This window comes from Pleurodeles waltl, chromosome 3_1, assembly GCF_031143425.1.
Source record: "Pleurodeles waltl isolate 20211129_DDA chromosome 3_1, aPleWal1.hap1.20221129, whole genome shotgun sequence".
NCBI classification, from domain to species: domain Eukaryota; kingdom Metazoa; phylum Chordata; class Amphibia; order Caudata; family Salamandridae; genus Pleurodeles; species Pleurodeles waltl.
Genome location: NC_090440.1, coordinates 796,190,977 through 796,206,354, shown reverse-complemented (window position 1 = coordinate 796,206,354; position 15,378 = coordinate 796,190,977). Strand labels below are relative to the sequence as shown.

Here is a 15,378-nt window from a genome sequence, read left to right as displayed (position 1 = left end):
GGCGTTAGGGCGTCTTAAAAATGGTGCAAGTCAGGTTGACGCCAAAAAATCGCCTCCACCCGATTTGCACCATTTTTTACGACGCCCAGACGCCATTTACATGACTCCTGTCTTAGTAAAGACAGGAGTCATGCCCCCTTGCCCAATGGCCATGCCCAGGGGACTTATGTCCCCTGGGCATGGTCATTGGGCATTGAGGCATGTAGGGGGGCACAAATCAGGCCCCCCTATGCCAAAAAAAAAAAAAAAAAAAAAAAAAAAATTATACTTACCTGAACTTACCTGAATGTCCCTGGGATGGGTCCCTCCATCCTTGGGTGTCCTCCTGGGGTGGGCAAGGGTGGCAGGGGGGGTCCCTGGGGGCATGGGAGGGCAGCTGTGGGCTCATTTTGAGCCCACAGGTCCCTTAACGCCTGCCCTGACCCAGGCGCTAAAATCCGGCGCAAATGCGGGGTTTTTTGCCCCGCCCACTCCCGGGCGTGATTTTTGCCCGGGAGTATAAATACGACGCATTTGCGTCGCAGTCATTTTTTTAGACGGGAACGCCTACCTTGCATCTCATTAACGCAAGGAAGGTGTTCACGCAATAAAATGACGCTCTTTCCTCATACTTTGGCGCTAGACGCGTCTAACGCCAAAGTATAAATATGGCGTTAGTTTTGCGCCGAATTTGCGTCGAAAAAAACGACGCAAATTCGGCGCAAACGGAGTATAAATATGCCCCTAAATGTTTTGCATTAAATCGACATCAACATATGATCATGGAAATGTTATTAACCCTATTTATTCCCATTTAGATTGGCCATAGCTGATGTAGTCCTGCATTTTAAAATGGCTAACATTTGTTGCTTTGTGACACATTAACTTTTTATTTTCTTGAAGAAACTGGAGTTCTTACTATCAAATGTGATTTTATTTTGCTTTCTTTTCCATGTGAAAAGTTTTTTTACTATGATAATCATGAAATGTTACACAATTGGTAGCAAACTCAACGGGACACTCGCAGAGTACATGGTGGTCTCTGTATCCCATCTTGGTACAGATAATGCACGTTTGAAGGATGCAAAGAAAAGCTGCATTGTGGGAGTTCCTGAGAAGCGAATGAGCATACAAATATCCACCTCACTTTAACCTGATTGGATCATTTCTTGAGAACTGTTTATGAGTCTAGCAAATGATAGAATTATGTGATTTACATTAGTGCAGAGTAGACTGAGTTAGTCCATTTTCCTATACAGTTTAGAGCAAAGTAGGTACTCTCTTTAAGGGAGACTTTGGGGCGACTCTATGCTTGTTTGTCTCTTACTGATACGACTCAGTTGGTCTGAACTCAATATATGTGAATATGGATTGATGCTGCCTACAGTAAACTTTAACCTTTACTAAAACTCAATATATATGAATGCATCAATGAATATGGATTGATAATAACTTAATGATGCTGCCTATGGGTTAAAACCTTAACCATTGTCTGTCTTCATTGAGGCTCCTAATGTGCTTCACCTTATTTAAGTATGTTGATATGCTGATCAACCTAATATTTGAATTTCATTTCATCAGATATCACTTTATGGGCCTCAGAATTTACACAAGATAAAGTGCTGACAACTTCCAGGTTCGCAGTGACCTTCTGCTTTGATGTAAGGCCACAAAGCAAGGGTTACCACAACATTGCACTGCCACACACATGCGTGTGTTGTGATGAGATTTTAAATTACCTTGGGCTTCCCAAAGTAGTCATACAGGGATATTAATGGGTCACAAATTTTCCTTCTTTTCTGATATGAAGCGAGGCCTTTGAGAATGTTAAAGTAGATAAAGTAATATTTGTACCTGAAACATGTAGATAAGGTAGCTAGGGATCATGTGAAGACTTGATTACCAAGGATGGCCATGATGGGGCAGGTATCTGAGACTCTGGAGGCGAACTCTTTCATGGTTCTGTTCAAAATACTCCAGGGCTATAAGACAGTCATGCACTGGGCATGGGGGTCCTATAAGAATAAATTCCCTGACATATCCGGTCCCCTTGTCTGGAGTTTGGAATTACTGGAGGAGACCAAATGCTCTGAATTGCCAGTGAACCTAGATATTCTGGCTGGTTGCATCTCCGCCAAGAGACATAGGATCCTCTTCCTTAAAATAGACTCAGTCAATGCTGGCTGCCCTTAACATTATCATGGTGCGATAATTAGACCCTATTAAGAGGATATTAACACCTATCATTTTGTTTCCATCTTTCCTGAATCTGGTTGACTCTTGAAAACATTTCAGTGCAACATAAATACAATTCTTGCTAAATGTGGATGGGCCAGTAAACCAATACATATATTGAAAAAAGAGCTGCATAATTTTAAAGGTTTTGGTGGGTTAGGTTTCTTAATTTACCATGGTTCTTATAAACACACTTAGATCAACAGCTCTCTCATTGAGGAAAATTTAACTTGGACTCTAGGTCAACAACAAAGCTTCATGTTAAATCAGACTTATACAGCCATTCAAACTAACTTTCTGTTAAGCACTTTAACAGCTACATATAGTCTACCCAAACGATTCAATATGGATTTTCCTTAGATCATCATCAAGGACATGGTCCTGGTGCCGTTGCATCTGCTGCACTAAAGGTACACCACCTTTGTACATGATCCTCACAAAGGCATTTCACTGTTTTTAGCCAACCTTCTAATCTGTCATATATGTTTGTACCTGATTTCTCCTTGTTGTTCCTTTGATAAAACAATTAACTATTTTAAACTAAAAATAAGAGAAAGTTTGACTTTTTGCTGTAAATAATTAAGTACCTGTGTCTTCAGTTCCTTCTCAGCCTCTTCTCTGCATTTCTGAAACTCGCGCTCATCAATCTTTTCACGGACATTCTTCAGGTGTGCCAATCTGCGCTGCTCTTTCTGCTTCTCTTCCTCAGACAACGTTTGCATCCTCTGGCTAGCATTCTGCTGTGCTACCTGCTTCACCTTTAGTGATTGAATCCTCTTGGCGATCTGTTCCTTCAACTTCCTCTCTTCATTCTGGAAGTGTTGCTGTGTTTTCTGCCTGAAAAAGAGTGTTTTACTTAATATTGTGAGGCCCGCTTTTCATTGATTTAGAACCTTATTTGTCTAGTTTAGCTTTTGTGTCTGAAAGGATTATCTATTTTGTACTTCTACTATAATTTTGCACTTGCATTGATAACAGAAAAACATGAGAAACATTTTCTGTTGAGATTAAAGGTCATGTATTGTTTTGTGCTGCAGTCTTAGCTAAATATCAAACAACCACCACCAGAGGAAGGAAATAAAAACTAGAAAGCTGTTGAATAATTTTCATTTGTTCTTTGTGATCACCACAGTTTTAGCTCATCAAACATTGTGGAAATTGTTTATATATATATATATATATATATTCACTGAAAAAACAAAGGTTACAGTGATGTTATAGTTACATTGATGTTTTACACATACAAAACTATAAAAATTCAGCAGTTATAGTTATACTTACGTTAAGGATTTATAACTTGTGGCCTAAAGTTGCTTTCTGGCATCAGATAAGTATAACTATAAGTATAACTGCTGAATTTCTATGATTTTGTATGGGTAAATGTCAACCTAACTATAACGTCCCTGTAAACTTCGTTCTATGGTTCTTTTAATGCACACGTCAATATTTGTGTCAGATTGCGGCAAGCCAATGAGGGCCTTGTTTTTCCCCAGGATCCAAGGAGGATCCTAGAATCCATGGATCAGCAACAAAAAAAAAATTGGCAATTTTGTGCCTATGATGGCTCCCTAAGCGACCTCTTCATGTGTCCTATGGGGTCAGGAAACCTGTAGACTGACCTATTTTATGTTTTTATACTGGAAAAATGAATGGGGAAAACGCATTTTGGGACCCCCCCTTTTTCTCCTCGCTCCTCACTTACCGGATCACCCTGAAACTTTCCAGACAGTAGTTGAAGTGAGTGTAAATGTTTTGGGAAAATTTCATGAAGATTCGTCAACCAGCGTGAAAGATATAGGCAAATCAAAAAATGCTTTTTCTATAGAAACGAGGTCCTATCTATATCTACCTAGTGGCACGCTTAGACCCAGAACACCACAGGAAAGCATGGTGTGGATCTGTAACCAACATGTGCTTCATGCAACTAAACTTTAGAGGAGAATTTTTTTTCTAGCACACTGTCTGGAAAAAACAATTTTAGAGTCAGTGAAATATCGACAAAAGTTTGGGAGTGGAACTCTCGATCCAAGGCAAAGAAAGTCAGTGGGCAGGGGTAGGGTATATGAAATGCTGTGTCCCATCACTTATAAAGGCATTGTGAGGCAGACTTGGAGCCCGATGGCACCATATACGTCCATGTGGGTGTAGCTGCTAGGAAATATTCTTTATCCTCTCTGATGCCTGGGGGAATTCAAAAGGTGAGGAATCTTTGTTTAGTAGTATTCATTAGAAACATAGCATAAAGCACCCTGTGATTCACTGCTCACGCAGTGGGGAGCCTCTTCTGTTTGCAAAGACAGGTTTCACCAACCTTGGTATCCCCAACCAGGACAGAGAACAATGCCCTCCTCTATGGACCTTATGTTACTATGGAGGGACTGGAGGGAACCTGTGGCAATATATTTCATTTATAACCCATTGAACCAATGTTAGAGACATGGTGCAGAACAAATCGCTTGTGAATTTATGAGCGGAATCAAATTTTTCTTTCCAGATTTCACATTATTATAGCATTTTCGCACAAGACAATGCACGCTACTGTTTTTCTTTAGTTTAACCGGAAACCTCAGCTGGAATTCTGTTGTACAAAACTACTTTAAAAACCGTCAAAACTGTATCTTTTCAATCTGTCCCAGTATTTCTCCATTCTCACCAATGTGTTGTCACGATTTTAGTCTGTTCAGTGAGCACAATTTAGTTGTTATACACACAATGAAAAGTAAAGTATCTGCTCACACCAGATTAAATGTATTTTGTAACCCACTTTCTCCTTGAAACACTTTGATTCTTCACCTCCCTGTCACCCCGTCTGTGGTCAAAACTGCAGTTGGACCAAATTAGTACGCTCTTAGCTTTAGAAAAAGCTCAGGAAAAAATGTAGCTTAGGTATATTTAGGTCGGTCTAAAAATGTTCTCAAATCCTCCCTCCTCAGAAGTTATTCCCCCTAGAACAATGTAACCTTTTGTTACATGCAATATCCAAAATGACTGGTATTGAAATAAAAAAGCAGCTGCTTTGATATAAATATTTCTATCCTTAATTTCCAAAAAAAACAACCAACCCCCGGTCATGGAAGTAATTCCCTCAGGATTTCAAAGTTAATATTTTTGTTAGTCAGCCTAAAATAGTAATGAATTTCATTTGTAATGGTGGGAAGAAATGAACGTTTTCATATTATTTTGAGGCAGGAAGTCATAAATATCGTGATATGGGGAGCAAGCATTGGCAAAGCGAATAGGTTTTGCATATTCAAAATCTATTTGCTGTGATATCAATGTTTTTTTACATATTGCACAGCAGCACAAGCTGTTGGGCAACATGGCTTAAAGTAAAAAAAAAAAAGGCCTATGATGCTGGCAGTGTTGATCATGTCATAGTGCTTTTTCCTGCACACACATGGCATAAAGGAAAAAAATCACCATAATGCGGTCAACGCTGGTCGCGTCATAGCGTTTTATTTTTTTATTTTAACCATATGCACAGCAGCTGGTGTTGCTGTGCAACATGTAAACAAAAAAAAACATTGACAAAGCAAATAGATTTCACATAGGCGAAACCTCTTGTCTTTGCCAATGCCTGTTTTCCATTTAGTAGCTTATGCTTGCAATAAAAAAATAAAAAAATGCTTGCCAATGCTTCTTTAGCAAAGGGGTAGCAGCTTGCGATGACATTAGAAAGAGAAGATAAAAAAAATGTGGGATTGTCAAAGATAAAACCCTGTCCCTTGCCCTCTGCAAAAAAGGACAATGGAAGCTTGCGAGACGAGTGCTCTATGATGTTGCCAAGTCATAATGGCACTGTGGTGAAATGTATGTCATGACAAAGGTGCTGTTTGCAGACTAGCTTTTATCAGATAATGGCGTGGGGCAGATAGGTGGACAGATAGGAGGAAAGGGTGTTGCAACAAAGAACTGAGCAGGCTGCAGAATGAAGGTTGGTACAGATGACACAAGGCAAACGAGAGATGGAGAAAAAATATGATCGTAGGAAATGGGTGTATAGAGGACAACAGTGGAATAATGAAATGCAGGGTTTGGAGACGGGACAGCATGAGAATAAGCAGAATTGCAATGCAGCATATAATCAAAAGATGTCAGGAAGATTTAGGAGTGAGGAAGGAAGAAGGAAGATTGCAGTTCAATAATTGTGAGGAAATGGATCAGAGCAAAACGGGGTGCTGAGGAAATTAAGTGCAATTTGGGGTGTGGGGCAAGTAAAAAGGAAACGTCCAGTCAATGTAGAGTAATCGGAGATGCTGAGACCAGACGGGTTAGGTGTATTAAAGAACAAGGAGAATGTTTAAACAAAGAGGCCGACTAACAATCATGGGTAGGTAAGAAATGTGGGAGGTAGAACTTGCAGGACAAAATTGAAGAAATGTGACCTGAAAATGTCAGAGAAAGGCAAAAGAAGAGGGAACAAATGTTACGTCTCTTGCCATGAATAAGCAGTAGTAGACGAAAAGGGAGCATGCCTGAGAAAGCGAATGGTGCACAGGTGAAAATGGGAGGCAAATGTGAAGGAAAGCATATTGCAACAGAGAAGGGTTAGCGTGTAATATTAACCAGAACTGCCATATACGGAATTGGGGAACCAGGTTTGAGTCTCAGTGTCAGCTCAACAGTGGGCAAATCACTGAAACTACCCGGGGCAAATTCTTTTAAAAAAAAGAATGTGTCCTTGTATAACAAACATGGTGCTCATGCCAAGCGCTCCAATACCTTTGGCTTGAGTTTGTACCACAGACCTGCATAAACCAAAAAAATGCAACAATAGGGACGACGGTAGGAAACAAAGGCATTAGCGAGTTAAAGAAAACAACAGGGGCACCAAAAACGAAATGAAAAAAGGGCACCTTAAGGAGCCTGTGGCCAGTGGCAAGACACTGGCCACAGGAAGCAGTACTTGGTCCATGCTCCAAGCAAGAGACGTGAAGGGATGAAGACTGAAGCCCAGGAGGAAGCCAAGGGCGAGGAGAAGGTGCCGACCAACAGGAAGCCAGAAAATGAGAGTGACATGGGAGCCAACCAGTAGTAAGTAAAGGTAAATAATGGGCAGGCGGTTAGCCTCTGTTACATTTTTTTAATTTTATTTTTTAGAACAAGAGCTTTCACTGACAGTGCATGTGTGGTGTAGGCAAGACCTAAAAATGAAGCCCTATGGAACACCAAGAGGTCACAGGACTGGAAGTGGTGAGGTAGACACAATTTTACCATTAGGTGGTTGCTGCTTAGAAAGGAGATGGATCTCTGTAAGGTGACATCTGATAAACCTTTAACGTATTTTAGGTGAATTGCTAAGATATTGTAATGTACTCTGTCAAAAACAACCAAAAGGTCAAGAACACGGACTATCATGGGTTCCTCATCTTTACCAGCCATCCCTGACACATAACTGTGTTCTTTCAGTATTGTTTACCAGGTCACAAGGTATCTAAGCATATCTATAAGTAGGAGTTCACTACTTCTATTCCTTTCACTTCTGGACTGACACCGCTGGCAGATCCTGTATCCATCAGACTACAGTGTGTATATAAAGCATAAGGAGATAAGGACACCCAATTACTTAGACACGACAGCAACTGACCAGTTTGGTACAGGTTTAGTGGAAGATTGCAAGACCCAGCTTTCTCATGGAGGTTCTGCCATTGGAGAAACCTAAGGTGTCCTTTTAATTGTGGTGCTCCACCTCTGCATTCTCCCAGGAAGCCACTCAGGCTTTAGTAGCCATTGAGCGTAAAGAGGGAAGGTGCTATCAAGATAGTGACATGTGTGTGGCGCTGTATAGCTGTGGCACTAGTCTATGACAGGAGGTCACAAAATCCGACTGAATACAAGAGTTGAGAACCCACTTAGACCCATTTTCGACTGCTTCCCATGATCCACCTCTTCTATGTGTCCATTTAGATTAAAAAAAAAAAAACAATGCTATCCTCCTTCGGTCCATTTACAAGTAATTGCTGGAAGCCAGGTGGCAGGTCGTGGTGTGTGAGTGGGTGTATTAATAAACCACAATTAAATTCTCAAAGAAAGGCTCAGACTGGCCAATGGGGCAATCAGGCAGTACCTGATGGGCTAGTCTGGCCGGTCAGTGTGTGGGCTAGACTCTTCATGGGCCTTATTTTTTACTTTTCATTTCTCTTATATTTGAACAAACATTGTCTGTAGCAAGCTCAAATCCATGCAGTCTTCCATACCTCACAAGACACTTATATGATGGTGTCTTTACAAGTTCAAAACTGCCCCAATTTGCCAACATGGGCGACTTTTTCAGTTTTCTAACTCAGTATTGTAGGACAATCTTATTTTGGCGCCTGGACCTGTTTTCTGTCCCAGTCTGATCCTGTGGGTTACAGGTATGCTGCATCACCTTTTACCAGTCTAGAAAATACTATTTTTGCACTGCTCCATTAAGCATCTCACTATTTGCTCTTCCAGCACCTTCCGATACCACGTTCTCTTTTTGTTAAAATACTGGCAAAGAATGAACTAGCTGAGCTTATTGGAAGATTCTTCTAACAATAGACATCATAGGCAGAATGTGTGTTTCTGCTGGCAGAGAATGGGTTTTCACCACATCATAATATTATACAGTTAACTGTGCTGGAATGTGATATCCCCTTAGGAGCAGGAGAATCAGCACTCAAAAGATCTTGTTATGACGAACCTCAGCATTTGCCAGTAGCCTTTCAGCACACCCTATAGTTGTCTATGAAGAGAGCTGTGCTGCTGGAGAGCACAGTGAAAGCAATAGCTTCTCTTGGATGGTAATTTTAATTATAACATTGCTCAACTTTCCAGAAACAAGATCCGTGTTATGATGTGGTGGCAGGTTGTTGCCAATGATCCTACTCACCGTTGTATTTTTTTCTTGACAGTGTATAGGATTTAGTAAAAACAATTCACTGAAAACCTGACCTTGCAGTTTGTTAATGGTATTCCACCTAAGAGCTGTAAGTGAACTTGTGCGTTCTGGTTTGTTTCAGAGAACCATGCAGTATTATTTTGTATTTAGCACTGGGGCATTGCTTTCTGCATCGTTCAGTCTCAACATTTATTAAACATTACATTTAGTTATTATTTTAGTGTGCAATGGTGAGCATTTTTCTACACTGATCTTTATCCTAAGAGGGTATGCCTCTGTGCCAAAACATCAGGTGTTAAATATCAATATGTAATGACGTGGAGTGGATACAAAGGGGTCTTCTCTACCTTGTGTGTAATTGTGCAGTTTAAACCATGTTTAACTCCCATCCCCAACATTGCCTGCGTTATTAATTACATTCAGAGTGCCTTCCACTCCTTAGGACATTGTGGTACCACGATGTTAATTTACAATTCAGAAGACAAAGTGCAGTATGATGTTCATGCTCCTGGTGCTTTCCGTCTGCCTAGCATTTCTTGGTCACCATATCACTCTCCTCCAATAACACCACCCACATTTGCCTTTTTCTGCGCTTTCCACTTTGACTCACTGCCAAATCTTTTTCTCCATCTGCTCAATCGCTGTGCCCTTTGCACTATCTCCAGCATTGTTTACACCATCTGGTTCCTTTTACAATGGCTCTGGCTCAACTGCTTGCCACAGTGGCCTTCCTACCAGGCCCTTTACGCCTGTCGCCGTGCTCCATTCCTTCAAGTGGAACCTTTGTACACTTCCCCCTCCACCTCACAAGACCTGAGACTATATTACATGAAGAGCCCCTGGGGCGCAATGGGCAGGCACACCTGCTTTCTGCACCTCGGGACACTTGGAAATTACAGAAGGGGCATTAGAATCTAGTGGATCCCCTGCTGTAATAAAGATTGTGGTCCTATGCTAATGAGAGAAACACTTTGCCTCTGCTCCTAGGTCACTTTGCAGAGACCATAAGGAGGGTCATAGACTGTGCACCACAAAGAGGTGGTACACAGTCAATGGGCCCCCTGAAGAAGACACCGGCAAGAGGGAAAAGGGGATCCCATGGACCCTCCTGACATCCCCCTGCAAGCATGTGTGGTCAGCCGACACTGCTGTTTGCCAGGGGGTTCTCCCTTTCAAAGGTTTGGCTGGGTGCCACCTTTCACTAATGCATTGTCCCGAAGGTAGCCACAAGCTCACGGCTGCCCTGGGGGCATCACATTATATGTACCAGGACACACTCTCCCTGTTTGCACATGGCACCCCTAATTAAAAGGGCTCCGTGGCGCAAAGAGGGGCAGACCCTGGCGGCCATACTGCTTCTCACCTGCTTGCCTGCGGCTCCCTTGCTTCCACTATGGAACTACAGCACCTGCACTGTTCATCTCCACTCCTGCTTCCCATTGGCCACCAAACCCTTTTTCAATATTTTATGTTAGCTATCATTACTTATTATTCCTCTTATTTACACAGTTGATGTACTTGTCAAATATTTCGAAAAATGGTAATGTTGGCACCATCACTTTGTCGTCTTTAGTATGTTAATTTAGTTCAAACGAGTGTTTAGCTTTCCGCTTCATGTGTCCTAAGTCAAACATAATGTGGTGGTTTCGACTGGTGCGTCTTTGGCCCTGTTTTACCTATGGGTTTCCTGAGTGTCACTGTACTTCTTTTCTGCTTCTTGTTCCCTTTTCGACTCCCAGTCTTGATGTTGATGTTTTTTTCTTCGCAGGTATTCAATGGACGTTTGTTTTTGTTTCTCCTGTTCAATCTGGTTTCTACCCAGTTGCTCTATGAGAGGACGCCCTTGTGGCTGTGGGAGGAATGTTTCGTAAAGCTGTTAATTTTTCGATGCAAAAATTCTATCGTCATTCTTTTCCAAATACATTTTGCAGACTGTAGATTACATAATCTCAGGTGGAGCATTTCATGTTACAATAAAAAGATGTGCATTAATGCCCCCTATATCTGTCATTTGGTACACAGAAAATTAATTAGAAGCAAATGTAATTTACCAAGAACAAGACAATAAATATTTCACTCCATTATTTATATATCACCACAATAGTCACTAGAATGAAATATGCATAGAAATTATATTGATTTTTAAACTTTTGAAAAACTGATATGTTTAAGATTCCCAGTTGTGGAAGATGTTTAAGATTCCCAGTTGTGGAAGATATTCTCTACAAATTGGTCATAACATTGTGATACATTGGTTGCTCGAATCCATCATATCATAACTCCCAACTGGAAAGCATCCAGCCAATAATTTTTACTTCCTTGTGGAATTCATTTACCTAAGTAAGGAATTATGAACAGTTCTAAGAAAGTGATCCCATTGTAGATCTCTGGAATCCGGTCATAGAGTTCCTGGGCAGAAACCACATTAAGAGGTGAGATTCAGTGATGTAATATTTCTATGATACTATGTCGCTTTTTACTGTGTGTTAATGTATTCACACCGATGCACATTTGTTTGCCATTTATCGTTGAAATATATTTATGTGCTACTGTGTTTCATCCACTGTGTACCTTGGTATTCCAAAACTATGTTAACCATTCACTTAGACATTTAATAGTGCACGACTTCTGCCTAAATTAGTTGTGACACTGGTTGTATTTGAAAAATAGTTTATTTTCCACTGAAAATACTTGGGTAAAAAAAGAACTAATCTCAGCTGACAGTCTGACGACAACCTGCACTACGTTTTACTGCTTTATACTGGTAGACCCTCATAACCTTCTTTCTTCCATCTTTACTACACCCATCGCATTCTAACTTTTCTTTGCCACAACTCCCTCTCACCAGACAGGAGTGACCTTTTCACACTGTGTGCAGTGAAGGTGCTTGATCTCTGCCTGCCCCTTCACATTTGAAAGTTCATTAACACCTTCCTTCAGTTTTAACAGTCTTTCATCCCAGCCTTTTACAGCCAATGTTTTCACATAATATTGTCTAAAGAGCCAACAACACTAGAAGCTTAGAAGTCTATTCTCAAGCGACAGTGTATGTTATTGTTTATTTGAACTAATTAGTTATTCTTTCTGGTGACCTGATAATTCCAACAAGAATCATAGGAAACATTGGGGCAAGCATAGACCAATGCTAGGTAAAGCTAGATGGCTTCAGAAAGAGTGAAAGCCCATACAAAAGCCTTAGTGGGGTTGGATGGAATGGCCCAAATCAGGTGAACTAGTGAGTATCAGTGGTTGGTTTGGCTATGTAGTTTAGGGGGTCAGTTTATCTTTCTGACTTGAAAGATTGCACAGTTTGAACCATTTCCAGTGGGACAAGCAAGAACGTGGTATCCTCACTGCTGATGTTAAATCTGGATGCATTTGGCTGGAAGTCACTGTGAACCAGAACAAATGCAGGTTGGAGTTCCAGCTGGCAAAACTTGCCATGGATGCCAAGGTCAAGCATGCTATCCATCTTTACTTCAGCCTCAAAGGCATCCATGCATTTAGAAGTAAGTACTAAAGTGGTGTCAGGTCCAATGGTCAATCCACAATGCAATGCATGATGAGGTGATGTCAACCTTTGATGATATATCCAGCACAAAATAGAAGATAACCGGTTGAAGGGGTGGCTGAGAACACAGACTGAAATAGGTTTGATGACTGGCATTCTGAATCCACCTCCAGTTCAATGTGGAAGATGTTTAAGGTACAAGCATTAACAAAAAAGATACAGTATCTTTTTTAAAAACAACTGAACTGCAATACATCTTCACCTTTTTCTATTTGATGATGCAGATTAACCATTTTCAGCAACTATATCTATTTCCACAGTCTCCTCAGTGCCCAGTTTTCCAGACATGGGTTCTCTATCTGGCAGACTTCTCAACAACCACAGGTCCAGGCAGAGGTGTTACAATAGTCCCCCCAGCCCTGTGTTGCAGGGGGGGGGCCAAGCTGCAGGGGACCCCTCCGCACTGTGCCTGGGCAGAGCGCCCCCGGCCTAAGAGCTCCTGACTGGGTCCAGAGCATGGGGGGGCTCCATGTTTTTTGCAGGGGGGGGCCATCAAGTTTTGTTATGCCTCTGGATCCAGCTACCTCTACAGACAGAGCAGTTTAGGAATTTAAAATGCAAATTGTACCTATTGTAGAATTAAGCTCTAGAAGAATAGATTAAGGTCAATGGAAGGACAAATATTTGGATGCTCTGCTGACAGAAAGCAGAACATCTCATAAAAGCAAGCAAGAAATCTCCTTTCCTTTGGATTCAAGCTGGCCCTGAAGTGCCAATGGGCCAAACATGGGTTTTTAAAAGAGAAATTAGAATGCCACTAGTATGTCTTACAAATTCAATACATAATAATATTTTCTGTCTCTGCAATCTCAATCTTAATAGTCCGAATTTTGGTCTACGTCGATGGCCACGCAAACCCTGCTACAACCGTTTGAAGGTAACAGTCCAATGTCAATGAGCCGACCTTTGTAGCTAAGGGGCTCCTTTATGCCCTTATCCATCTCTAACCAGCACAATCCCATTTGCTTCAAAGACATCCCACCAACCCTACTGGTGCTATCCCAATGTATCAATTAGAGAAGTGAAGAAAGAAAGTCAAGATTGGTCCCCACCTTGAGAGGAGCTATGTGCTAGAGATACTCACTAGCAAATTTCTGGAAACTAAGCCTATGTTAGCACTCCGCTCATTTCATGAGCATTGTGTGGCTGCCCTTTGTCCTCCTAAGCTTGCAGAAGACATTGGTATGGTTGTTAAGAAGTATGAATAAGACTAGTCTTTACAGCCAAAGCTGTGAACTGTGGTAGCCCTCCATCAAAATTGTATGTATTCCTCATTAATTCAGTTTGGTGGGTTAGGCACACAATGTTCCATATCTAACTTATGATTCAAGGCAATGTAGTAGCTTTAAAATAGCTTCAGGCCAAATTTGGTGGGTTAGGCACACAATGTTCCATATCTAACTTATGATTCAAGGCAATGTAGTAGCTTTAAAATAGCTTCAGGCCAAATTACCTTTACAGTTTTATTTTGGTGTTGACCTCATTTACCAGAGACCAGAGCCATATTAATGGATGCATTGCATTTATCTGAACTAGACCTGATTTCAGGAGCATAGCTGTTAGAGATCTATGGAACGCTTAAGTAGACTGACATGTGCTTTAACTGATAACTGGGCAAGCTGTCCTTTACTTTTACCATTATCTTTTAAGTGCCTAGTTGTTAGTATTGTGACAGTCGATGTTGACAGCTTAGTGTCCTGACATTAAGTCAAGCTGGTTCTTTGTAATAAGGCACTACTGGGAAAATAAGTGTATGCATGTTTAGCACAACAAGTGGGACTGAGGACTATTTATCTGTTAACCAAAAAGTTAGGGTTTGCCTTCCTCATCTTTATCAGCCAATTTAAGTGCTAATGGCTGATTTCTACAGTACAATAAGTAACAAATAGATGTGATCTCAGGAGAGTGAAATCCACACTATCATATGGCAGATGGATTTTCTCACAACTACAGTCGGGTTTGATGATTGAGTCAGATCGGTTGAACTTCCTTGTGAAATACAGAGGTAGCACCAGTGTATAAAAATAGTAAAAAATCAGAAACAAGGTACTACCCACCAATAAGTGTAGCATCTGTGATAAGAAAATTTCAGGAGTCCATTAGTAAGGAATATATTGTTGAATATATAGAGAAAAACGGCCAAATTACTATGAGCCATTTAAAATTATGCATAACACATCTAGCTAAATTAACCTGGTGAATGCTTGAGGGCACCATTAAGTTACATGACAATAGACAAAGTTATAAACAGGATAGTGCGGGTTAGATGCATTCACAGAGTAACATGGCAGTGACAGATGCAAATTATGTGTCAGTATCAGGAAGGGCTCATAAAGGATACTTGTGATAATGATATACACCACTTGTTTTCCTCTTTCAAACATGAATGGGAAAGTATGAGGTGCAGTTTACAGTTTCATGGTTTGCTTGCAAATAATTGCTCAGATGCTGCTAAATGGAAGTGTGAAACATAATGGACCATGATTCTTTCGACTGTATAACTAGGTAACTAGGGCCCAATTTATGCAAGTCTTTACTGAGAGAAACCAGTCTTTTATCAGCATTAGGAACTGTAGAAGGCAAGACCATGCTGACTTATCTGTCGATCTCTCCAAAAAAGGAGTGGACAAAATGCATATGGAAGGAGAACAGATTACTAAAGGAAGCTCTTGGCACCAAACAATGGCAGGGGCAGCGCACTGGTTAAATATTAGTCTCTACTACTGTT

General features: G+C 40.9%; 1 protein-coding gene across 1 annotated transcript in view; it reads right to left on the bottom strand.

The window, feature by feature from the left end:
• The window catches only part of C3_1H11orf16 (chromosome 3_1 C11orf16 homolog), a 72,161-nt gene that overhangs the window by 7,630 nt on the left and 49,153 nt on the right, over positions 1-15,378 (bottom strand). Inside the window, exons 7-8 of the mRNA XM_069223654.1 lie at positions 10,756-10,928; positions 2,802-3,051 (exon numbers count right to left, since the gene is read on the bottom strand). Coding sequence (XP_069079755.1) covers positions 2,802-3,051; positions 10,756-10,928 — 423 coding nt within the window. The remainder of the gene's footprint in view (positions 1-2,801; positions 3,052-10,755; positions 10,929-15,378) is intronic.